The sequence below is a fragment of the Borostomias antarcticus genome (assembly GCF_949987555.1).
Source record: "Borostomias antarcticus genome assembly, chromosome: 28".
Classification (NCBI taxonomy): domain Eukaryota; kingdom Metazoa; phylum Chordata; class Actinopteri; order Stomiiformes; family Stomiidae; genus Borostomias; species Borostomias antarcticus.
The window spans coordinates 6529335-6555493 of NC_140261.1; the positions used below are offsets into that span (position 1 = coordinate 6529335).

At 53.4% G+C, this 26159-nt stretch overlaps 1 protein-coding gene across 2 annotated transcripts in view; it reads right to left on the bottom strand.

The window, feature by feature from the left end:
* Positions 1 to 12093, bottom strand: part of mtus1a (microtubule associated tumor suppressor 1a) — a 24545-nt gene extending 12452 nt beyond the window's left edge. For both annotated transcript variants that reach the window (XM_084459488.1, XM_084459487.1), the window contains exons 1-3: positions 11850 to 12093; positions 10675 to 10741; positions 725 to 939 (exon numbers count right to left, since the gene is read on the bottom strand). In XM_084459488.1, coding sequence (XP_084315614.1) covers positions 725 to 939; positions 10675 to 10741; positions 11850 to 11906 — 339 coding nt within the window. In that variant the 5' untranslated portion in view covers positions 11907 to 12093. The remainder of the gene's footprint in view (positions 1 to 724; positions 940 to 10674; positions 10742 to 11849) is intronic.
* Positions 12094 to 26159: the final 14066 nt, after the last annotated feature.

A 26159-nucleotide genomic window follows, 5' to 3' on the forward strand; every position in this document is an offset into this window, starting at 1 on the left:
AGGGACAGGGCTGGGGAACAGAGGTTGGGTGAATGCGATGGCCGACATGCTCTCTCCAGTCTCAGCACGGAACTGAAGGGTCACATGAGTCCTGCTGAGCTCCTACAGACAGAACACCCTGAGTCTGCTACCTGGACAACAGGTCATCACTCACATTCATTCATTCTGTCCAACAGGTCATCACTCACATTCATTCATTCTGTCCAACAGGTCATCACTCACATTCATTCATTCTGTCCAACAGGTCATCACTCACATTCATTCATTCTGTCTAACTGTCCACTTCAGTAAACCTTTAACTAACTCTCTATTGGTGGTGTGTTTATAAACTTGTTGTGATTCTCTTGCTGGAGGTCTGGCATTAGGATCTGAACCTACCAACCCTCCATGACAACCTGGCACTTGTTGGCCTTCTCCTGGGGTGTAATGTGTGTGTGTGTTTAAGTGTGTGTGTTAGTGTGTAAGTGTGTGTGTGTGTGTGTTAGTGTGTAGTGGTGAGTGTAGGTGTGCAGGTGTGTGTGTAGGAGTGAGTGTAGGGGTGTGTGTATGTGTAGTGTGCATGCGTGTGTGTGTGTGTGTGTAAGCGTGTGTGTGTGTGCGCGTGCGTGTAGGTAGGCGTGTGTGTGTGTGTAAGCGTGTGTGTGTGTGCGCGTGCGTGTAGGTAGGCGTGTGTGTGTGTGTAAGCGTGTGTGTGTGCGCTCATGTGCTCCTGCTCCTGACTCACCTGCTGGTCCATGTGGGCCTTGCAGCGGTCGGCCTCCTGCTGACAGGCCAGGTGCGCCTTGTCCCACTCAGCCTGGTAGAACGCCTGCAGCCGCTCCTCCAGCCGGGCCAGCTCGCTCCCGTGGTGCTCCTGCGCCGTCCGCAGCGCCTCCTCCATGGCGGCACGCGCCTCCTCCTTCTCCCGCTCCAGACGGTCGCAGCAGTGGGCGGAGCTCACTGGAACAGCAGAGCAGACAGGAGGTCAGCTGCACAGTTACTGAACGCTTGTATACTGTAGTCCCTGTTATTCCTCTTTTTGTGCATGGCTGTAAGCCAGCGCCCCTAGGATAGCGTTTGTCTGGTTATCACTCCCTCCCTCCCTCCCTCCCTCCCTCCCTCCCTCCCTCCCTCCCTCCCTCCCTCCCTCCCTCCCTCCCTCGAATGTTGACCTGCATTTCTCTGTTGGCACCACAAGAGGCAGTAGTCCCAGCACACCAAAATGAAGCAGGACACCAAAATCAACCCGCCGATCTCCACTGCACAAGTAGAGTAGCGGTGAAAGCAATGGACTCCCACGCAGGAGATCGGGGTTCAAGACCCCGGTGGGGATGACTTTATGGGACTATACCCCAAACCTCCACATGTTTATCCTTTCACTCCGACCTTTACCCTTTGCCTTATAGGTCAGATTCTGTCCCAACCCCAACCCTTATTCTAACCCCAACCCACACTAGGGACTGGAAAGACACCAAAATCAACCCGCTGATCTCCACTGCACAAGTAGAGTAGTGGTGAGAGCATAAGACTCCCACCCGGTGGTGATGACTTTATGGGACTATACCCCAAACCTCCACATGTTCATCCTTTCACTCCAACCTTTTTATCCCTTACCTTTATCCAGAAACAGAAGTTGAACCAATTCCAGCAAAATAGTTAATGTTACAGGAATCATCAGTGTAACTGCTTTAGCCACTGACCGCTACCATTAATCTTATGGAAGCTGCTGCTAGTTGTTGTGAGCTCATGAGCTAACTATCCCGCTCTTATTGTGCTGGATTAGCATTGGAAGCATTGGAACTGATGTGTCCAAGCGACAAGACCTATCTTCATTTATCAGACATTATTTCATGTCATTTCAATTCACAGCTATTTCAGTGGCATGGCTAGCTTCCATCCTACCAGTCCTGAACAGAAACAAGCCAGCCACGCACATAAGCCAGGCTGGACCTGGCCTGGTCTACTACCCCCTTATGTATTTTGTTGTTACTCTGCGTTTCCCTCCTTTCCAACCTTGTTGTAATTTCAACTGCTGAACTGCCAAATTTCCCCCTGGGGGGGGGGGGGGTCAATAAAGTATCTATCCATCTACAAATCTATCTATCCATCTATAGTTAGCTGGTGGGGATAATCATCTACAGTATCTAAGGCCTATAATCACCTCATCTGTGGACAAAAGAGGCCGTAGAGGTGAGTGGGTTAGTATATACAGCAAGGTTAGTATATACAGCAAGGTTAGTATATACAGCAAGGTTAGTATATACAGCAAGGTTAGTATATACAGCAAGGTTAGTATATACTGCAAGGTTAGTATATACAGCAAGGTTAGTATATACAGCAAGGTTAGTATATATAGCAAGGTTAGTATATACAGCAAGGTTAGTATATACAGCAAGGTTAGTATATATAGCAAGGTTAGTATATACAGCAAGGTTAGTATATACTGCAAGGTTAGTATATACAGCAAGGTTAGTATATATAGCAAGGTTAGTATATACAGCAAGGTTAGTATATACTGCAAGGTTAGTATATACAGCAAGGTTAGTATATATAGCAAGGTTAGTATATACAGCAAGGTTAGTATATACTGCAAGGTTAGTATATACAGCAAGGTTAGTATATACTGCAAGGTTAGTATATACAGCAAGGTTAGTATATATAGCAAGGTTAGTATATACAGCAAGGTTAGTATATACAGCAAGGTTAGTATATACTGCAAGGTTAGTATATACAGCAAGGTTAGTATATATAGCAAGGTTAGTATATACAGCAAGGTTAGTATATACTGCAAGGTTAGTATATACAGCAAGGTTAGTATATATAGCAAGGTTAGTATATACAGCAAGGTTAGTATATACTGCAAGGTTAGTATATACAGCAAGGTTAGTATATACTGCAAGGTTAGTATATACAGCAAGGTTAGTATATACAGCAAGGTTAGTATATACAGCAAGGTTAGTATATACAGCAAGGTTAGTATATACTGCAAGGTTAGTATATACAGCAAGGTTAGTATATACTGCAAGGTTAGTATATACAGTAAGGTTAGTATATACAGCAAGGTTAGTATATACAGCAAGGTTAGTATATATAGCAAGGTTAGTATATATAGCAAGGTTAGTATATACAGCAAGGTTAGTATATACAGCAAGGTTAGTATATACAGCAAGGTTAGTATATACAAGGTTAGTATATACTGCAAGGTTAGTATATACAAGGTTAGTATATACTATATGTCCCCTCACAACCTACTGGTTGAATCTGTGCTACTATCAATGTTTTGCTATGATGTCACAGTTGCGTGCTGAAAGACGGTTCTGTATATTGACCTTCAGTCACAGTGGAGTGTGCAGGATATTACAAAACAAGACGGCTTGTGCCGGTGGGGTAAACGAGGACACTGACAAGCCATCACATCAACATCCAAGTTAATATTGTGACATACTTTGTTCAAATTGAAAAGCCATGAAACAGAAGACTGGTTGCCAAGTGTGCTGAGCTGATTGAAGGGTACAGGGTAGGCCAACGTAACCCAGTTGAAGACATAGCGACGCGAGTCAAAACAAACACTTTCGCAATCGTCAAACTCCCGTCCTCTGGATTTCACAAAGACCTCGCATCTGTCCTCGCCACGGACGGTCCAGCGATTCAACATCTGTCAGCGTGGACGAGTCGACGTTCAGGTTCTCTGTTCGTCTAAGAGAACCGCCCGCCCTTCCTGGCTGTTCCTTTGTCCAGATACGGTATCTGTCCTGGAACCCAGACGACAAGTTCTGTCCGGTTTGCCCGCTGCCACATGCCTGGGTCAGACTGGCTCAGCCTGGGTCAGACTGGGTCAGACGGGGTCAGACGGGGTCAGACGGGGTCAGACGGGGTCAGACTGGGTCAGCCTGGGTCAGCCTGGGTCAGACTGCCCGATGCCAGTTGATGGCGGCCAGTTGCCAGCTACTGATCTCTATAACCGACAGGGCCTTGCCGGCCAATGGGGATCTCCCTTGCGTCCGCGATGGTGACAGCTGTGTGTGACGGGCAGGTGATTTCCACGCAGAGGTCTGAGACACACTGACCCTTGGGGAGAGAACAGGGCTGTGGGACCAGACGGGGGGTATCAGCTCTAGGGACAACTGTGTGCTATTCACGCTTCATCCAAGAACTGATATGCTCATGCAATCTGTTCAAAATGTCAGCTCCCTGCACGGGCGCGCGTGTGCTCGCGCGTACAAACGGGCTTCGGGTCCCACATCACACGCTACAGGACGTTCACACGCTACAGGACGCTCACGTCACACGCTACAGGACGTTCACGTCACACGCTACAGGACGTTCACGTCACACGCTACAGGACGTTCACATCACACGCTACAGGACGTTCACACGCTACAGGACGCTCACACGCTACAGGACGCTCACACGCTACAGGACGTTCACACGCTACAGGACGTTCACACGCTACAGGACGTTCACACGCTACAGGACGTTCACGCCGCATTCCTTCTCCCGCTGGTCGTTCCCCTCCGAGGTCACAGACGCCGACCCTTGACCCCGGATTGAAAGTGAGCCGAGAAACGGAGGCGCGACAGACGTGCTAATCTCCGCTTGGAGCCGGGGGTGAGAGGAGAGCGTGGAGAGGGAGGGAGGGAGGGAGAGAGAGAGAGGGAGGGAGGGAGGGAGGGAGCCAGAGACGGCTGATGGGACTGCCGTCAACACCGTGGTGCGATTCCACCGCCGCGCGGACGCGCGAGAGAGGGTCTATATATCAGGTTGTGGCATGCTGAGCCTTTCCAGCCCTAATCCATCACCCTAAACCCAGCGGCTGAGTAGAGGGGTGTTGGGCTGAGTAGAGGGGTGTAGTAGAGGGGGTGTTGGGCTGAGTAGAGGGGGTGTTGGGCTGAGTAGAGGGGCTGAGTAGAGGGGGTGTTGGGCTGAGTAGAGGGGCTGAGTAGAGGGGGTGTTGGGCTGAGTAGAGGGGCGTTGGGCTGAGTAGAGGGGCTGAGTAGAGGGGGTGTTGGGCTGAGTAGAGGGGGTGTTGGGCTGAGTAGAGGGGCTGAGTAGAGGGGTGTTGGGCTGAGTAGAGGGGTGTTGGGCTGAGTAGAGGGGTGTTGGGCTGAGTAGAGGGGTGTTGGGCTGAGTAGAGGGGGTGAGTAGAGGGGTGTTGGGCTGAGTAGAGGGGGTGAGTAGAGGGGGTGTTGGGCTGAGTAGAGGGGCTGAGTAGAGGGGTGTTGGGCTGAGTAGAGGGGTGTTGGGGGGGTGTTGGGCTGAGTAGAGGGGGTGTTGGGGGGGTGTTGGGCTGAGTAGAGGGGGTGTTGGGCTGAGTAGAGGGGGGTTGGGCTGAGTAGAGGGGGTGTTGGGTTGAGTAGAGGGGTGTTGGGGGGGTGTTGGGCTGAGTAGAGGGGGTGTTGGGTTGAGTAGAGGGGTGTTGGGGGGGTGTTGGGCTGAGTAGAGGGGTGTTGGGGGGGTGTTGGGCTGAGTAGAGGGGTGTTGGGCTGAGTAGAGGGGTGTAGTAGAGGGGGTGTTGGGCTGAGTAGAGGGGTGTTGGGCTGAGTAGAGGGGGTGTTGGGCTGAGTAGAGGGGTGTTGGGGGGGTGTTGGGCTGAGTAGAGGGGTGTTGGGGGGGTGTTGGGCTGAGTAGAGGGGTGTTGGGCTGAGTAGAGGGGTGTAGTAGAGGGGGTGTTGGGCTGAGTAGAGGGGCTGAGTAGAGGGGGTGTTGGGCTGAGTAGAGGGGTGTTGGGCTGAGTAGAGGGGGTGTTGGGCTGAGTAGAGGGGTGTTGGGGGGGTGTTGGGCTGAGTAGAGGGGGTGTTGGGCTGAGTAGAGGGGTGTTGGGCTGAGTAGAGGGGTGTTGGGCTGAGTAGAGGGGTGTTGGGCTGAGTAGAGGGGGTGTTGGGCTGAGTAGAGGGGTGTTGGGCTGAGTAGAGGGGGTGTTGGGCTGAGTAGAGGGGTGTTGGGCTGAGTAGAGGGGTGTTGGGGGGGTGTTGGGCTGAGTAGAGGGGGTGTTGGGCTGAGTAGAGGGGTGTTGGGCTGAGTAGAGGGGGTGTTGGGGGGGTGTTGGGCTGAGTAGAGGGGGTGTTGGGCTGAGTAGAGGGGGGTTGGGCTGAGTAGAGGGGTGTTGGGGGGGTGTTGGGCTGAGTAGAGGGGGTGTTGGGTTGAGTAGAGGGGTGTTGGGGGGGTGTTGGGCTGAGTAGAGGGGGTGTTGGGTTGAGTAGAGGGGTGTTGGGGGGGTGTTGGGCTGAGTAGAGGGGTGTTGGGCTGAGTAGAGGGGTGTTGGGGGGTTGTTGGGCTGAGTAGAGGGGTGTTGGGTTGAGTAGAGGGGTGTTGGGGGGGTGTTGGGCTGAGTAGAGGGGGTGTTGGGTTGAGTAGAGGGGTGTTGGGGGGGTGTTGGGCTGAGTAGAGGGGTGTTGGGCTGAGTAGAGGGGTGTTGGGGGGTTGTTGGGCTGAGTAGAGGGGTGTTGGGGGGGTGTTGGGCTGAGTAGAGGAGGTGTTGGGCTGAGTAGAGGGGGTGTTGGGGGGGTGTTGGGCTGAGTAGAGGGGGTGTTGGGCTGAGTAGAGGGGGTGTTGGGCTGAGTAGAGGGGGTGTTGGGCTGAGTAGAGGGGTGTTGGGCTGAGTAGAGGGGGTGTTGGGGGGGTGTTGGGCTGAGTAGAGGGGTGTTGGGCTGAGTAGAGGGGGTGTTGGGGGGGTGTTGGGCTGAGTAGAGGGGGTGTTGGGCTGAGTAGAGGGGTGTTGGGCTGAGTAGAGGGGTGTTAGGCTGAGTAGAGGGGTGTTGGGCTGAGTAGAGGGGTGTTGGGCTGAGTAGAGGGGTGTTGGGCTGAGTTGAGGGGTGTTGGGCTGAGTAGAGGGGTGTTGGGCTGAGTAGAGGGGTGTTGGGCTGAGTAGAGGGGGTGTTGGGGGGGTGTTGGGCTGAGTAGAGGGGGTGTTGGGGGGGTGTTGGGCTGAGTAGAGGGGTGTTGGGCTGAGTTGAGGGGTGTTGGGCTGAGTAGAGGGGCTGAGTAGAGGGGGTGTTGGGCTGAGTAGAGGGGGTGTTGGGCTGAGTAGAGGGGGTGTTGGGGGGGTGTTGGGCTGAGTAGAGGGGGTGTTGGGCTGAGTAGAGGGGTGTTGGGCTGAGTAGAGGGGTGTTAGGCTGAGTAGAGGGGTGTTGGGCTGAGTAGAGGGGTGTTGGGCTGAGTAGAGGGGTGTTGGGCTGAGTTGAGGGGTGTTGGGCTGAGTAGAGGGGTGTTGGGCTGAGTAGAGGGGTGTTGGGCTGAGTAGAGGGGGTGTTGGGGGGGTGTTGGGCTGAGTAGAGGGGGTGTTGGGGGGGTGTTGGGCTGAGTAGAGGGGTGTTGGGCTGAGTTGAGGGGTGTTGGGCTGAGTAGAGGGGCTGAGTAGAGGGGGTGTTGGGCTGAGTAGAGGGGGTGTTGGGCTGAGTAGAGGGGTGTTGGGGGTGTTGGGCTGAGTAGAGGGGGTGTTGGGGGGGGTGTTGGGCTGAGTAGAGGGGTGTTGGGATGAGTAGAGGGGTGTTGGGATGAGTAGAGGGGTGTTGGGCTGAGTAGAGGGGCTGAGTAGAGGGGTGTTGGGCTGAGTAGAGGGGTGTTGGGCTGAGTAGAGGGGTGTTGGGCTGAGTAGAGGGGTGTTGGGCTGAGTAGAGGGGTGTTGGGCTGAGTAGAGGGGTGTTGGGGGGGTGTTGGGCTGAGTAGAGGGGTGTTGGGGGGGTGTTGGGCTGAGTAGAGGGGGTGTTGGGCTGAGTAGAGGGGTGTTGGGCTGAGTCCCATATCTAAACGTGGGGGGTGTTGGGATGCGGGTGGTCAGGAGACGAGCCTGGGCTCCAGCATGTGCTTGTAGTTTACATGGTGAGGAGGAGTAATAATAACAGCAGGCATGTCGTATATCACACATTTGGCCGCGGACCAAACAGACAATGCACTATAATTAGCTAGCTGCCATGGGCCATGGGCGCGGGGACGTCATTCTGGAGGGGGAGCAGGCTCACTCTGGCTGACAGGAATGCTGTCTGAGGGGGGGGGGGGGGTGTTAAAACAGTGAGTGGCTGCAGGAGTACAGTAGGACCCGAGAGAAAGGCTTTAACCCCCCCTCCCCCGCTCGGGCACCAAGCACACACACACACACACACACACACACACACACACACACACACACACACACACACACACAGAACACAAGTGGGGTCTGTCAGAGGTCTCTGGGGGTCTTAAACTGCCACTTGGCGCAGGAATGTCCTAAGAGGCTGACAGGCTGAAGCCAGCGGTAAAGAGGAGTCATGTGCCGGTCCCAAGGCTACTGCAGCCCCCCCTCCGGCCAGGAGGGGGTGGAGGGGCGGAGCTGACCCTGGGAACAGACACGGAGATGCAAAAAGAAGCGTGCGGCTCCCGAGGGCGTGTCCAAGCCCTGGTCTCCAGAGCCCACCCAGGCCCACCGGTGGGTTGGCATTTCCCCCACAGAGGACCACCCCCACCCAGGGTGGATGGACGGCTGGCAGCAGTAGAGGTCAGGGGTCAGCTCAACCCAGGGGGGGCTGCCTGAGAGACACACTAATCAGAGGGGCCAATAAAACACACACACAGGCGCCATGCCTTGGCGGTCCATCTGCAGATTAAGGGTGTGGGGTAATAGGAGGCCAACAGAGGAAGACCCAGCAATAATGGGATGACTGGAGATGTTGCCAGCGACCAGACAAACAGCACACTCCCCGTTTATGGCAGTGACACACACACACACACACACACACACACACACACACTTCTGTGCTGTACTCCTTCACACAGAAAATCCAAGTCCATTACATTAGTCATTTAGCAGACGCTTTTATCCAATACGACTTAATTGCATTCAACCTAGGTAGTCATGAGAGCGACTGGTCGGCAGAAATCATAAGAGCCTCTCCTTTCAGAACAAGCGTCTAATTAAGAGCTTGAGCTACAGCACTGCTGAAGAGAGATACCACACAACTCCACCCTCACCCCAACACTCAGGACCTACAGCACTGCTGAAGAGAGAGACCACACAACTCCACCCTCACCCCAACACTCAGGACCTACAGATCACACAACTACACCCTCACCCCAACACTCAGGACCTACAGCACTGAACAGAGAGAGAGACCACACTACTACACCCTCACCCCAACACTCAGGACCTACAGCACTGAACAGAGAGAGAGACCACACTACTACACCCTCACCCCAACACTCAGGACCTACAGCACTGAACAGAGAGAGAGACCACACTACTACACCCTCACCCCAACACTCAGGACCTACAGCACTGCTGAAGAGAGAGACCACACAACTCCACCCTCACCCCAACACTCAGGACCTACAGCACTGCTGAAGAGAGAGACCACACTACTACACCCTCACCCCAACACTCAGAGAGTAGAACATGGCCTGGTACTCAGAGAGTAGAACGTGGCCTGGTACTCAGAGAGTAGAACATGGCCTGGTTCTCAGAGAGTAGAACGTGGCCTGGTACTCAGAGAGTAGAACGTGGCCTGGTACTAACTAGAGAGTAGAACGTGGCCTGGTACTAGAGAGTAGAACGTGGCCTGGTACTCAGAGAGTAGAACGTGGCCTGGTACTCAGAGAGTAGAACGTGGCCTGGTACTAGAGAGTAGAACGTGGCCTGGTACTCAGAGAGTAGAACGTGGCCTGGTACTCAGAGAGTAGAACGTGGCCTGGTACTCAGAGAGTAGAACGTGGCCTGGTACTCAGAGAGTAGAACGTGGCCTGGTACTCAGAGAGTAGAACGTGGCCTGGTACTCAGAGAGTAGAACGTGGCCTGGTACTCAGAGAGTAGAACGTGGCCTGGTACTCAGAGAGTAGAACGTGGCCTGGTACTCAGAGAGTAGAACGTGGCCTGGTACTCAGAGAGTAGAACGTGGCCTGGTACTCAGAGAGTAGAACGTGGCCTGGTACTCAGAGAGTAGAACGTGGCCTGGTACTAGAGAGTAGAACGTGGCCTGGTACTCAGAGAGTAGAACGTGGCCTGGTACTCAGAGAGTAGAACGTGGCCTGGTACTCAGAGAGTAGAACGTGGCCTGGTACTAGAGAGTAGAACGTGGCCTGGTACTCAGAGAGTAGAACGTGGCCTGGTACTCAGAGAGTAGAACGTGGCCTGGTACTCAGAGAGTAGAACGTGGCCTGGTACTAGAGAGTAGAACGTGGCCTGGTACTCAGAGAGTAGAACGTGGCCTGGTTCTCAGGGAGTAGAACATGGCCACTGTTGTCTGGCGCTGTGGGATGATCAGCTGTGTGTGTGGAGGATCTGGGATGATCAGCTGTGTGTGTGGAGGGATCTGGGATGATCAGCTGTGTGTGTGGGATGATCAGCTGTGTGTGTGGAGGATCTGGGATGATCAGCTGTGTGTGGGGGGATCTGGGATGATCAGCTGTGTGTGTGGAGGGATCTGGGATGATCAGATGTGTGTGTGGAGGATCTGGGATGATCAGCTGTGTGTGTGGAGGATCTGGGATGATCAGCTGTGTGTGTGGAGGATCTGGGATGATCAGCTGTGTGTGTGGAGGATCTGGGATGATCAGCTGTGTGTGGCGCCGTGCTGTGGAGGATCTGGGACGACTCGGGCGCAACACACAGAGCAGACCAGCAGGTGTCCTCTGGGGCGGTGGTGATGACAGGCTAGCTGGTCAGAGATGACGGGTGAGGTGGACATGGCCAGTGGGTGAGAGGGTGTGTGAGGTGGTCTTCCTTACCCAGCTCTCCCCTCAGGGTCACCATCTCCTCGGACAGCTCCCTGCGCTGCTTCACGGCTTCGTCACGCTGAAGTGGGGAAAACCACACACACACACACACACACACACACACACACAGTTAAAAACTTACCACACATCTATGCACATTTGGTTACACAAACTGATTTCAACATTTCACAAACATTTTGGAGTAGTTTTTTACCAATGCAATGCAGCAGGCTTGACTCAGAGACACAACACATTCAATACAATCAAGACGACAGCAGTTTCATCGGAACTCATAAAAAAAAAAAAAAAGAAATAGTGGTGAGACTGGTGTGACTGAGAAATACCAGATCATGATATCACTACACCGTCTTATTCACAGTCCACTGTCTTATTCACAGTCCACTGTCTTATTCACGGTCCTTATCAACTCCTGAACTACTCCGAAAATCATTTCCTCTGGCAGATACTGAACCTCGGGATCCAATCATTTCTCTTTCTGTTAGAAACCCTGCAGCAGACTGGCCAGACCCAGATACCCATCACCCACGCTGAGAAGAGCAATGAGGGAAGAGGAATGAGGGAAGAGGAATGAGGGAAGAGGAATGAGGGAAGAGGAACCCCCCCCCCCTGCAACTTCTCTATTACTTCCCTGCTTTCTCTCTCTACTTCCCTCTTTCTCTCCCTCCCTCCCCCCCTCTCTCTATACTTCCCTCTCTCTCCCTCCCCCCCCTCTCTCTATACTTCCCTCCCTCTCTCCCTCTCCCCACTCCCTCTCTCTCTCTGGTGGTATTTTGCGGTGGAGAGGAGGCAGCCCACCGGTAGCTGCAGCGCTCCTGTCTGTCTGTCTCCCAAACTGACGCAGAGAAGAACGACCCAAAACAGTCATCCCCACGAACCTGACTCATCCCTCGCTCCGCACACACACACGCACGCACACACACACACGCGCACACACACGCACGCACACGCGTACGCACACTGTCACACATCTTCCCCAGAGAAGTCCGTACATACAGAGGATAGAACCACAGAGCCTAATGGCCGAGTCATGAGTAAAGCAAGTCTGATCACTCTCCCTTTCAGAAACACAGATCCATTAGTGAGGGACAGGAAGAAGCGTGTCCCTGTCCCCCTGTCCCCTGTCCCCCACAGTAAACAGAACAGAAACAAGTGTGTTAGTTAGTTACCCTCTCTCCTCCGGCGCCGGGAGCGCAGAGGCAGGCTCGGCTCAGCGAGCAGCCCATGATGAAGCCTCTGCCTGGGGCTCAGTCTCGGGGAGACTCCCCCCCCGCCCTCCCCAGCCAGCCAGGGTCTGGAGGAACGGTACTCCAGCACACACACACAGCAGCAGCAGCCCAGGTGGACACCACCTCCACACACACACACACACACACACACACACACACCAGCTCCTCTCTATAACTGCTGCCAGTCCATGTGAGGCAGGAGTGGAGCAGCCGATCCGTTGGCTGAGTGCTTGCCGCTCTACCGTATTCTCTCTAAGAGAGGGGGGCGGGCTGCAGCCGGGCTGAGGGGCGGGCCCCCTCTCCGCTGCGCTGCCGGCCCTTTAAGAGGCTGCCGTGGAAACGGGCCGAGGCGGAGGGGAGCAAACAGAGGGCTAGATAAGGAGTCAGGAGCTGTGACACTCGGGGGCTGATGGAGAGGTACTTAAACCGTGCTGTGACCTTCCCAGGGGAATGACGGGGGGGGGGGGGGGGGGGGGGGCGACCAGCTGTTTAAGAACCAGCAACGCTGCATTAAATCACCTCCTTTAGCACAGGGGGATGTTCTGGATCTCTGATGACCCAGAGCCCACGGACCCACAGAGCCCACGGAGCCCACAGAGCCCACAGAGCCCACAGACGGCCACAGACGGCCACAGAGCCCACAGAGCCCACGGAGCCCACGGAGCCCACGGAGCCCACGGAGCCCACCGAGCCCACAGAGCCCACAGAGCCCACAGAACCCACAGAGCCCACAGAACCCACAGAGCCCACAGAGCCCACAGACGGCCACACAACAACAGTATGGGTGTCGTCCTACTGGAAACCATACAGGACTGTAGATTCAACAGTCTAACAGGATGACAGTATGACAGGAGGATGACAGGATGACAGGATGACAGGTCCGATTCCCAGTTTGGGTGCAGCGAGGGGGGGGGGCAGCCCGGGGCAGGGTGCAGCGAGGGGGGGGGGGGCCCAGCCCGGGGCAGGGTGCAGCGAGGGGGGGGGGCCCAGCCCGGGGCAGGGTGCAGCGAGGGGGGGGGGGCCCAGCCCGGGGCAGGGTGCAGCGAGGGGGGGGGGGCCCAGCCCGGGGCAGGGTGGAGCGAGGGGGGGGTGCCAGCCCGGGGCAGGGTGCAGCGAGGGGGGGGGGCAGCCCGGGGCAGGGTGCAGCGAGGGGGGGGGGCCCAGCCCGGGGCAGGGTGCAGCGAGGGGGGAGGGCCCAGCCCGGGGCAGGGTGGAGCGAGGGGGGGGGGCCCAGCCCGGGGCAGGGTGCAGCGAGGGGGGGGTGCCAGCCCGGGGCAGGGTGCAGCGAGGGGGGGGGGCAGCCCGGGGCAGGGTGCAGCGAGGGGGGGGGGGCAGCCCGGGGCAGGGTGCAGCGAGGGGGGGGGGCAGCCCGGGGCAGGGTGGAGCGAGGGGGGGGGTGCCCAGCCCGGGGCAGAGTGCAGACTCAGGGAGAACGCTCTGGGATGATGACGGCGGGTCTGACTGGGCTGGATAATTGGCTCTCCGATTGGACGGGTATTAAACGCAGGCCAGCGACGGGATGAGAGGTTTTAATGTTCTGCAGCATCACGGAGAGAAGTGACCGGAACCTACGTTCCCTTGAGATCCATTTGCTACAGGAGGAGAACACACATCTAAACCCGTTTGTCTGCCTGCCTCTCTGTCTGTCTGTCTGGATGGTTGCCATGACAATCTTTTCGGAGTGTATAATTGTTCATCTTAGCTAGATTTTGAGAGTGTAAGCCACAGTGAATTCCAGATGACCCACAGAACTCTCCGGAAGCGTTGGATCTTCCAGATCAACAGAGCTGATAGGGTACAGGATGGCCCTCTATGGGACGACATCAATCCTGATCATGTTTCCATCTGCAAGATATATGAAGTGGAAGCTGATATCTATCCATCCATCTGTCCATCATCCATCTATGTATCTATCCATCTATGTATCTATCCATCTATCCATCTATGTATCTATCCATCTATGTATCTATCCATCTATGTATCTATCCATCTATGTATCTATCCATCTATCCATCTATCTATCTATCCATCTATGTATCCACCATCCATCCATCCATCTATCCATCTATGTATCCACCATCCATCCATCCATCTATCCATCTATGTATGTATCCATCTATGTATCTATCCATCTACTGTATGCATCCATCCATCTGTCTATATGAAAGAACAGACACAAAAGGATGCATGGAGAATGAGGGACTGTATTATTGTGGTCCAGCATTCTGTTCATTGCAGATATTTATATTCTTTTTACAACAAACACACTCACATCAGTTTCTTTACAACACACTCACATCTCCGTTTCTCCTCGTCTAGCGGTGTTATGGTAATCTGTGCCCAGTGCTGACAGGCACCATCCAAACAGGTGATAAGAAACAGCACACACACGCACACGCACACCCGCACACAAACCCCACCTTTCACAGTGTTTGGCTGCAATTCACAACCATAAGGAGTGAACAGCTGGGACATTCTCACACAGCCATGGCAGGGCCTGACCCCCTCCTATTCCTGGTCTTGTGAGTGGCCATCAGATTCCTATACTGTACACTGTGTGACCCCCCCCCCCCCCCGAAACACACTACATTATAGTCATTTAACAGACTTTTATCCAAAGCAACAATAATTGTATTACACACCCACCCACAGTATGCCAGTGGTCTATTCAAATACATGTACATCCAATAGATCAAAAGAAGGGGGCGGGGCTAGAGAGGACAGGGCCGATTTGATTACCCGGGGGCGGGGCTAGAGAGAGGACAGGGCAGGTAGGAGGTCCAGGGGGCGGGGCTAGAGAGAGGACAGGGCAGGTAGGAGGTCCAGGGGGCGGGGCTAGAGAGAGGACAGGGCAGGTAGGAGGTCCAGGGGGCGGGGCTAGAGAGGACAGGGCAGGTAGGAGGTCCAGGGGGCGGGGCTAGAGAGGACAGGGCAGGTAGGAGGTCCAGGGGGCGGGGCTAGAGAGGACAGGGCAGGTAGGAGGTCCAGGGGGCGGGGCTAGAGAGGACAGGGCAGGTAGGAGGTCCAGGGGGCGGGGCTAGAGAGGACAGGGCAGGTAGGAGGTCCAGGGGGCGGGGCTAGAGAGGACAGGGCAGGTAGGAGGTCCAGGGGGCGGGGCTAGAGAGGACAGGGCAGGTAGGAGGTCCAGGGGGCGGGGCTAGAGAGGACAGGGCAGGTAGGAGGTCCAGGGGGCGGGGCTAGAGAGGACAGGGCAGGTAGGAGGTCCAGGGGGCGGGGTCTGTCTGACTGCTGTTAGAACACTTATCAGGAGAAAGGAGGCTACTCTGTTTTTGTTTTTCCCCGAGATCAAGATGATCACTTTCACAGCCCTTCCACCCCCAACGGAAGAGTGAGAGACTCGAGATCACACGGTGTGTGTGTGTGTGTGTGTGTGTGTGTGTGTGTGTGTGTGTGTGTGTGTGAGAGTGTGAGAGTGTGTGTGTGTGTCCACGATTGATCCTTTGAAAGGGAGCCTACTGGCATGACTTGCAACAAGCACCTATATGATCCAGGTCTAACGCTGTTGTGACAACACAGGTGATGAACATCAGCCTGTCCACCTGCTCTCTCTCTCTCTCTCTCTCTCTCTCTCTGAACAGAGCAGCCCACCTGCACACGCAGTTAGCACTTCCCCTCTAATGTCTGAACACTGGAATGTGCAAGCGGGTTTCCACATGCTGGGGGAGGGGGAGGGGGAGGGGGAGGGTTCAAAGCATTTTACAAGTGTGGTGTGTTGCTTCTCGAGAGTCAACTCTAAAACTCAGTAAAACGACTTGCTCTTTCTGGCTAAAATGGACGCTAGCGGTGACAGTGTGCACTTTCCCCAAAAGTATTCCATCAGTCCCCGACTGTGGGGTCGCGCACGGTGTTGGCTTTGACCGCCATCGCTGGACTGCTGCCCGTGTGGGGGGCTGTACATCCGACCATAAGCCCCATCGCTGTTCTACCATTGAGGAGGAACGTTTCCCTTGAAATAGTCTCTCTCCAGACTAGTCTCTCTCCAGACTATTACGTTGAATCGCTGCGCTCCGCATACTACATAATAGAGTCTGTATACTACATAATAGAGTCTGTATACTACATAATAGAGTCTGTATACTACATATAGTGTCTGAGCCACTTTGCCGCTCAAGCTGGTATTCTGAGGCCGTATCGACGGGGGGTCAGAATTGAAAGAGTGACAGGTCGTAGCAGCAAATGAGACGGTAGCCCAGGTTAGATGGGCGGGGCATATCTATGGGTGGGAACGCCTGATTGCGAAAGTCGTTGCTGATTGGTGTCGCAGGGATTCCTGTGAAACCAATGAATTGGCAGGATTTGAGCAGCAGATTTTTGCATGAAGTGCCCCAGACCCATAGAGAGATCTGCAGCATGCAGTAACGTAGTGTATCAGTGAAAGAACTCCCATGGGTCTGGCGTTGAGACTACCTTTAAAATGACCGCACACCAACTTCCTGGTTGACTCACCAGCGGGCAGAGCGGGAAGTAAGGTAGTAGTCCTGCTGTCTACTGTACCTGAACCTGCCTGAGATGGTGCATAATGGCATAACGACCTCCCCGGGAACCACTAGCGAGGCTGCCCACTGCTCCTGACTGCCCCTGGAGGAGGACACTGACCAGGCTGCCCACTGCTCCTGGCTGCCCCTGGAGGAGGACACTGACCAGGCTGCCCACTGCTCCTGGCTGCCCCTGGAGGAGGACACTGACCAGGCTGCCCACTGCTCCTGGCTGCCCCTGGAGGAGGACACTGACCAGGCTGCCCACTGCTCCTGACTGCCCCTGGAGGAGGACACTGACCAGGCTGCCCACTGCTCCTGACTGCCCCTGGAGGACGACAGCTTGGATGGAAGAAATGCAGAGGACAATTTCATCGGGACCTCTTCCCCATGTCCTGTGTCGCTGCCCACTGCACGTGTGTTGTGTCATACGCTGCATGACTAGAAAAACTACTTTGAAAAGTCGCCTTTTTTTGTGTGTTTTTTTATAGACAGCAGAGCGTGCAAAGAGGGAGAACGGAGTACACTCAAACACACAAGTACTGGTCTCAGAACACACACACACTACGTACACACACACACTCACACTCGCACGCACACACACAGGGTCTGGTGTGTGTCAGGCGCTAAGCTGGGAGTCTGACGGGCAGTGATGTCAGATAAGGTCCAGAGGAGGCCTTACAGAGGGATGACGTTTCCCAGGGTCCTCTGGGGGGAGGGGCCACGCAGGCACGGCTCCCGGGCTGACGCCTACCGTCCTATCACAGCCACACTGACAGAGGACAGGCTACCTCCTTACTTGTCCAGTTACAGTAACAGATACTGTATATATGATAACTGATTTAATGAGTCATTTGTTCTCCATTAAGGATAAGTATCTTATTAAAAGTAGCAACCCCAGATCAGATGGGTGCTAGGAATGACAATTAATGACAAATGACTCATCAGAAATGATGAGGACCATCTGGGTCCCAGGATCAAGAGGAGGTCTCTCTTGTAGTCTCTCTCTTGTAGTCTCTCTCTCTTGTAGTTTCTCAGAGCCAGAGAGACCTACAGGCCCCGGCAGCAGCAGTGATTGATGGATTGCTGCTGTGTGGTTTCTCTCTTCAGGAGGTCTCTTTTGAACCTCATAAGACGGGACGGCCATTTTACTGTCACCTTCACTGGGAAAACATCTCCCCCCCTGCGTTTAAGAGCTTAACCAGGGGGCAGAATGGAGGGGGGAGGAGAGGTAAGGGGGTTTTCTAATGCATCTGTAACCTGATGCGCCAGATGGTTTGCTTCGCATAACCATCTGGTAACTCTCCGTTGGAAACAGTTTGGAAAAGGCAGGCACTTTAAAGTTTCTTGACAGGTGATTGGATGAACCATCTGTCTATCACAGTCTATCACACTTCAACCCCTCCCCACTGTCATCACACCTAAGCCTGCCCAGCGTTTCTGTTTGTATTTAAAATTCCTCAGAACCAATGCCGACTGGCCAGATTATTTTCTGATCTGGCACGAACAAATCTCTATGGAGAGTATCCAGACTGATTTGCGAGAGAAACAGAATGTGAGCTCGTGAAATCAGGATGGTCTCATGAGGCTACATGATCTGTGTAGGGACCACAAACCAGGAACACACTCATGGTTATTGCCTTCATCCGTTACTGTAGAGGCTCTCTTAAAGGACAATGGACCTCATTCCTGAACGCAGTTAAGAAAGAAGTTAAGAAGAAATGTCTTCTTAACTCCACTTACGAAGTTCCCGGGACAATTCTGGCATTCCTGAATGGTTTCTTATCTCGAATTTGTTCTCATCTAAGAACAAGATTTAAGAACGGGGAAATGCAGTCGTAGGTAGGCCAGATTGGAGTGCGCCCGTTCGCAAGGGCTGAATTTATGAGAAATCCGAGGTGATTGCGTTAACATCAAGTCTACAGACATCCTACACTTGAATAATAATCATAATCATAAATACGAGGATATTTGTATCATTTCCAATTACGTTTCACATTCATGATTCTACAAGGCATTGCGGTGTCCTAAAATAAATAAAAGCACTACACAAACACTGCAAATGGCAGTGAATTAATAAATAAGCACTAAACTCAGTCGCTATTACTACTACACTCAGCACAACAGCACCTTATATTCCATAGTCGTCAGAATGGACACATCTACATTCTGTAAATACTGTAAACGTGAATATCCATACCTAAAATATATTATATGGTCCTACATAATATAGATATAGGGCCTATCAAGATCAGTAGCCTACTCATGCATTTAACTAAACTGTAGGATACAATTCAATCTGCTCTCAGCACATCCCATCCCTTTCATGTAGGTTATATATTTTGCATATTGTATTAAAAGCCCATATATACCGTCTTGTTTTCTTTTGTTATTTTGTATTGATTTGTTTCACCTTGCTTAAGCTTAGTGTGCACGTTAAAAGAGCCAGCGGAGAAACATCTCACTGCTCATTTTACTGGTATGTTGCATGTGACGAATAAAACGTCGAATTTGCACGTGACCTTGAACATCAAGCATGTCAATTGGGAGCGTCTCAACTTTTTCCGCGCTGTCTGGGGATTCTGTGTGCACACGACCCTGTAGTAAGGAGCTGGCGGGGCGTTTATGTATGCAAATCCAGGTGTACGAGAACGCGCATTCAACTTAAGAAGGGGAGCACAGCTGAGAACACATTGGCGGTTTAGGAACACATTTCCACCCATTCATGAATCCGGCGGGGATCTTTCTTAGGGTTGGTCTTACGAAGTTCGTAAGAAGACATTTAAGAAGACACTTAAGAAAATGTTCAGGAATGAGGACCAATGTTCGTTTTTGACAACCTGGACCTTATTTACGACATATTATAAGACGTTTGACTCACTGAGATAACTTTGGTGTAATTCGGAGGCCTGTAGAAGAAATTTTAAATCCAGCGCGAGCCAAGTATATCCATGTAATGGCGGTGGACGGGGCACTGAGAATGCAGCTTCTAGGGGCATGTGAAAACCACAATAAGCCCTCTCTCTATGTAAGCACAACTAGCGATTCATAAAAACAGATTGATGAAAACAACCGTTTCGTGGCAGAAAATAGATTTTTTAGAAGCTGCATTCTCAGTGCCCCGTCCGCCACCATTACATGGATATACTTGGCTCGCGCTGGATTTTAAATTTCTTCTACTCAGTCAAACGTCTTATAATATGCCGTAAATAAGGTCCAGGTTGTCAAAAACGAACATTCTCCTTTAAGGACTACATTAATGGAACATGCTGTAGTGTACAGGAGGTGAAAGGTCAAATGACATGATACTATGAGAGTACGCAGCAGCAGTCAGATCAGGTGAGACACATCCTGTAGAGAGCAAGGCTGTGTCCACCAACGAGCTGCATGTAGCTGAACAGCGCCACGTTTACAGCTGTGTAGAGCACACTAGAGCTGGGGTTTAGAGCTGTGTAGAGCGCACTAGAGCTGGGGTTTAGAGCTGTGTAGAGCACACTAGAGCTGGGGTTTAGAGCTGTGTAGAGCGCACTAGAGCTGGGGTTTAGAGCTGTGTAGAGCACACTAGAGCTGGGGTTTAGAGCTGTGTAGAGCGCACTAGAGCTGGGGTTTAGAGCTGTGTAGAGCGCACTAGAGCTGGGGTTTACAGCTGTGTAGAGCGCACTAGAGCTGGGGTTTAGAGCTGTGTAGAGCACACTAGAGCTGGGGTTTAGAGCTGTGTAGAGCGCACTAGAGCTGGGGTTTAGAGCTGTGTAGAGCACACTAGAGCTGGGGTTTAGAGCTGTGTAGAGAAGCACTAGAGCTGGGGTTTAGAGCTGTGTAGAGCACACTAGAGCTGGGGTTTACAGCTGTGTAGAGAAGCACTAGAGCTGAGTTGAGTGTCGTTTTTGCAGACTGCAGATTAACTAGCCAAGTTAAGATAGCTAGCTAATGTTAGCTAGTGCTAACGTGAGCTGTCTCTGCGGTTTGTCAAAAACTGACCGTTGTCATTGTCAGAACAGCCTTTTACAGCCTGCGCTCGAGCCCAAAAAGTTAAACTTTTTTCAACTGCAAAAAAGCCTAGAGCTCATGGCGCTGTAGCGCTAAAAAGCTCTTGGAACAGCTCGTCTCTATAGCGCCCTAGAGCTCATTACGCATTGTGAACAATGAGAAAACGGCGCCGGCTCTAAAATACAGCTCCCCGGTGGACACGCCCCCTAAGATGACATGAGGATGTCATCTCCTGCTTTATGCGTCAACGGCTGAACGCTGAACGTCTACACAGCGCACGTGGTTATGAGTCCCTGAACGCTGAACGTCTACACAGCGCACGTGGTTATGAGTCCCTGAACGCTGGACGTCTACACAGCGCACGTGGTTATGAGTCCCTGAACGTCTACACAGCGCACGTGGTTATGAGTCCCTGAACGCTGGAGGTCTACACAGCGCACGTGGTTATGAGTCCCTGAACGTCTACACAGCGCACGTGGTTATGAGTCCCTGCATGTAGATTATTCTACTAGTCTTCTAGAACCTCAATGAAATTGAGAATTCATTTGAATTGTCTACTTGATTTACTGAAGCACCAAGACAACAACTTAAATGACTAATACATTCACACCAGCTGTGGCAGAGTGAGAGGAATAGATAGGATCCCTTTCTACACTGTTTAAGGAGACACAGGGGGGCTCATCACAACATGCCAGAGATGCTACTCATATACTGTGGCAGGCTCATATCAACTCATCACACAGTGAACGTCCCCAACACATGGGAAACAGGGTTGTGAAGGACTATTCAGCTAACACATGTATTTGGAACCACTTAAAAAGGCTTTTTTTTTTCTTTTTTTTTAAAGAAAAAAATACATTGGCTTATAATGTACCTGCATTTGAAAGTCCAAAGCCATGGTGAGGGTCGTGTTTGGTTGGGCTGGTGTGTGTGTGTGTGTGTGTGTGTGTGTGTAGTGGGGGGCAGTGTTTGGTTGGGCTCGTGTGTGTGTGTGTACTAGGGGGGGGGGGGCAGTGTTTGGTTGGGCTGGGGTGTGTGTGTGTGTGTGTGGTGGGGGGTTGTGTTTGGTTGGGTTGGGGTGTGTGTGTGTGTGTGTGTGTAGTGGGGGGTTGTGTTTGGTTGGGCTGGGGTGTGTGTGTGTGTGTGTGTGTGTGTGTGTGTAGTGTTTGGTTGGGGTGGGGTGTGCGGTGTGGAGGGTTTAGTGTTGGGCTGGGAGGTGTGGATGTTGAGGGAGACAGAGGGAGCGGGGAGCTGCCCATAAGGATAAGGTTGTCTGCAATGCACTGTGGGAAGAGCGGTTCCTCCGGGAGCGAGTTCCTGGAAGCCAATCATCACTGACAGCCGTGAGACGGATCCAAAACAAACAAGGAGCTGAAGGCTTCAATGTGGCACACACACACACACACAACGCGCACACACACACGCACGCACACACACCGCGCACACACGCACACATACGTGCACGCACCTATATAAACAAGCCAGCTTGGGGATCATCGTGTTCTATTTGAGCAATCAGTGAAACATGATAAGGAAGTACATCCCCAACCCAATCTCAGTTCCACCAGTTCCACAACAATATGAACCCCTCTCACAGAACCCCGTCTCCTCCGCTGAGGCGTCTGGTTCGGTCGTCCTTACAGACATAAAAAACACATCACAGAGGATGAACCTGGTCGGGTCGGGTCCTTACCTCGGCCAGGGTTCGCTGCAGGACCTCAGCGGGCGCCGGGTCCGTAGGCCCGTGGTCCTGGGGCGGCGGCTGGCTCCGTGGTGGGGGCGGGGGCTGGCTCCGTGGGGGGCCCGCCTTGGGTCGGCTCTTTTCCACTGCAAGAGAGCATCCGTTCAGTGTTGCCACGCCGTTCAGCATCACCATTCCCCCCTCCATCACGGTCACGCCCACCCCTGCGCTGAGGTCTCTGGCCAGGCTTATTTTAGCAGGCCCGTGTCACAGCAGCTTTGATTTACATGGGCTTTATAAATACAACACCCCCCCTTCATAATGACCGTGGCCAGGGGGGCTGCTCCGGCCTAATGAGCAGAGGGCTGAGTTAAAGCCCCGCCCCGTCTCCCAGGAGGCCGAGGGAGGAGAGGAGGCACCCAGGCCAGGGGCTCATCACTGAGGGGGAGCAGCGCAGGAGAGGGGGGGGGGGGGATGAAAAGTGGATGTTTTTGCGGACTTGTCGTTGGTACGGCGCACCTGGCGACGGCGTGCGACGGCCTGCTGCTGCTGGTTGCTACGGGAGGGGGGGTCAGCGTTCTGTAATTGGGAGGGGGGGGGGGGGGGGTCAGGTCAGGGCATAGCAGGAATACCAGCGTTAATGAGGGGGAGGTAGGAGAAAGGCCCTCTGGGTAGCATCCCTCACGCTCCGCTAGGACCTGGACGGATTTTACGTGGCAACTGGCAGCCCTCATTAAAACGACCGATTAAAACACAAACAAACAAACAAACAAACAAACATGACAGCAACTGTAGCTCTGAACGGGACTGTAGAAAACAAATAAGCGGAGCCAAAAGCTCAGAGTCAACCTGGTTTAAACTCCACCAACGGAGCACGCTACGCCACCGGAGAGCTACGCCATCCATAGCGCGGGGGGGCGGAATTCATGCTGGGGGGGGAGTGAGTTTAACCAATCGGACTTGGTTCCACTTGGACAATGACATGTGTTGTTCATCTGCCTGCTGTGTCCAACTAAAGCCCATCCAGCCCATCCACCCCTGGCTTAAAGAGGTTGGTAAAAATACCCAGGTTAAATTTAGAGTGGAGAGAACAGTAACATGCCACCGAAACACGAGGCTCCCGTACCAAACACCCCTCTGTGGTTCCTAAACCACCCACTCATTCAGATTACACTCAATAAACCACCCACTCATTCAGATTACACTCAATAAACCACCCACTCATTCAGATTACACTCAATATAGAACTAAGCCTCCCTTCACAATCAACCCTGCCTGCCTGGGCCTGGTGCTGCTTTAACTAACATCACAAACCATACAGCAGCGAGAGAGAACCCTAACCCTGCCTGGTCAGTGGGAGAACCCTAACCCTGCCTGGTCAGTGAGAGAACCCTAACCCTGCCTGGTCAGTGAGAGAACCCTAACCCTGCCTGGTCAGTGGGAGAACCCTAACCCTGCCTGGTCAGTGGGAGAACCCTAACCCTGCCTGGTCAGTGAGAGAACCCTAACCCTGCCTGGTCAGTGAGAGAACCCTAACCCTGCCTGGTCAGTGAGAGAACCCTAACCCTGCCTGGTCAGTGAGAGAACCCTAACCCTGCCTGGTCAGTGAGAGAACCCTAACCCTGCCTGGTCAGTAAGAGAACCCTAACCCTGCCTGGTCAGTGAGAGAACCCTAACCCTGCCTGGTCAGTGAGAGAACCCTAACCCTGCCTGGTCAGTGGGAGAACCCTAACCCTGCCTGGTCAGTGGGAGAACCCTAACCCTGCCTGGTCAGTGAGAGAACCCTAACCCTGCCTGGTGTGAGAGAACCCTAACCCTGCCTGGTCAGTGAGAGAACCCTAACCCTGCCTGGTGTGAGAGAACCCTAACCCTGCCTGGTCAGTGAGAGAACCCTAACCCTGCCTGGTCAGTGAGAGAACCCTAACCCTGCCTGGTCAGTGAGAGAACCCTAACCCTGCCTGGTCAGTGAGAGAACCCTAACCCTGCCTGGTCAGTGAGAGAACCCTAACCCTGCCTGGTCAGTGAGAGAACCCTAACCCTGCCTGGTCAGTGGGAGAACCCTAACCCTGCCTGGTCAGTGGGAGAACCCTAACCCTGCCTGGTCAGTGAGAGAACCCTAACCCTGCCTGGTCAGTGAGAGAACCCTAACCCTGCCTGGTCAGTGGGAGAACCCTAACCCTGCCTGGTCAGTGGGAGAACCCTAACCCTGCCTGGTCAGTGAGAGAACCCTAACCCTGCCTGGTCAGTGGGAGAACCCTAACCCTGCCTGGTGTGAGAGAACCCTAACCCTGCCTGGTCAGTGAGAGAACCCTAACCCTGCCTGGTCAGTGGGAGAACCCTAACCCTGCCTGGTGTGAGAGAACCCTAACCCTGTCTGGTCAGTGAGAGAACCCTAACCCTGCCTGGTCAGTGAGAGAACCCTAACCCTGCCTGGTCAGTGAGAGAACCCTAACCCTGCCTGGTCAGTGAGAGAACCCTAACCCTGCCTGGTCAGTGAGAGAACCCTAGCCCTGCCTGGTCAGTGAGAGAACCCTAACCCTGCCTGGTCAGTGGGAGAACCCTAACCCTGCCTGGTCAGTGAGGACATTAACATTCCAGCAGCAGAGCAACAGAGGGGTCAGTGTTAACGTTGCTCCACGCTAACAGAGAGCTGCTGACCTACACACACGCACACACACACACACACACACACACACACACACACACACACACACACGGGACCACAGAAGGCCGACACACACTCACACAATGTTTCACGACATTGTCAATATAATAATAGCTCTTGAGGAGGACAGAGGTATAACTACTAAGCCAACAGTTGAACACAATCGGCACCACCCAGAAGATCAACAGGACAGAGCGCTACAGTGCTGAACAGCTCAGTCCACACTGACTGGAACGCACAGCAGAAGGACATTCCAAGGTGCAACGTAGGCATTGACCACCAACAGTAGAAAAGACAGACAGATTTGGTGCACTAGAGATTAGGGTTAGATTGCAGTAGTGTTGTGTGTGTGTGTGTGTGTGTGTGTGTTACTAGTGTTCCGTGTGTGTAGCATACTGGATTCAGTGACTAAAAGCAACGCTGACCCAGTTTAATAATCCTGGATCTGGGGCAAATGTGCTCATAGGACATTTAATTTACATTTAATTTGCGTTTAATTTACAATGTCCCCGACTGAATCATATTGTAAGAAAGAGGAGATGCATGCTGGGAATGCTCAAACCAGAGGAACACAGTTAACAATTGAGGGGCATTTTCGGTCTCAGTCTCTCCCTCAATTCACTTCAAAAAAACAAACTGTCACCCGTGAGATGCCAGCATTTGCCGTGGCGTAGTCATGTCACACAACCCAACCTCACGCACAATGAATGCAGACCAGCTGGTAACCATGCCAACACACTCCTGACGTTCCCTCAGAGCCTCTGGCAGCGCTGCAGAGCTCCTGGCCCGACAGCCACTGACGCTGAGGAGTTTGTCGAGGAGTTTGTTGAGCACGGGAGATTCTCTGCGTAATCTTGGCGCCCCCTGCTGGTCCATGCCAGACATCGTCCCTGGACCCCCCCCCCCTTCCCTCAGTGACACCTCCTTATGCAACACTGCAGCCAGGGGCAGCCCTCTCAGAGGTGATGCATACATGCAGCAGAGCCCTGCCCTCTCAGACATGGGGCAGCAGAGCCCTGCCCTCTCAGACATGGTGCAGCAGAGCCCTGCCCTCTCAGACATGGTGCAGCAGAGCCCCGCCCTCTCAGACATGGTGCAGCAGAGCCCCGCCCTCTCAGACATGATGCAGCAGAGCCCTGCCCTCTCAGACATGGTGCAGCAGAGCCCTGCCCTCTCAGACGTGGTGCAGCAGAGCCCTGCCCTCTCAGACATGGTGCAGCAGAGCCCTGCCCTCTCAGACGTGGTGCAGCAGAGCCCTGCCCTCTCAGACACATGCAGCAGAGCCCTGCCCTCTCAGACGTGGTGCAGCAGAGCCCTGCCCTCTCAGACGTGGTGCAGCAGAGCCCTGCCCTCTCAGACATGGTGCAGCAGAGCCCTGCCCTCTCAGACACATGCAGCAGAGCCCTGCCCTCTCAGACATG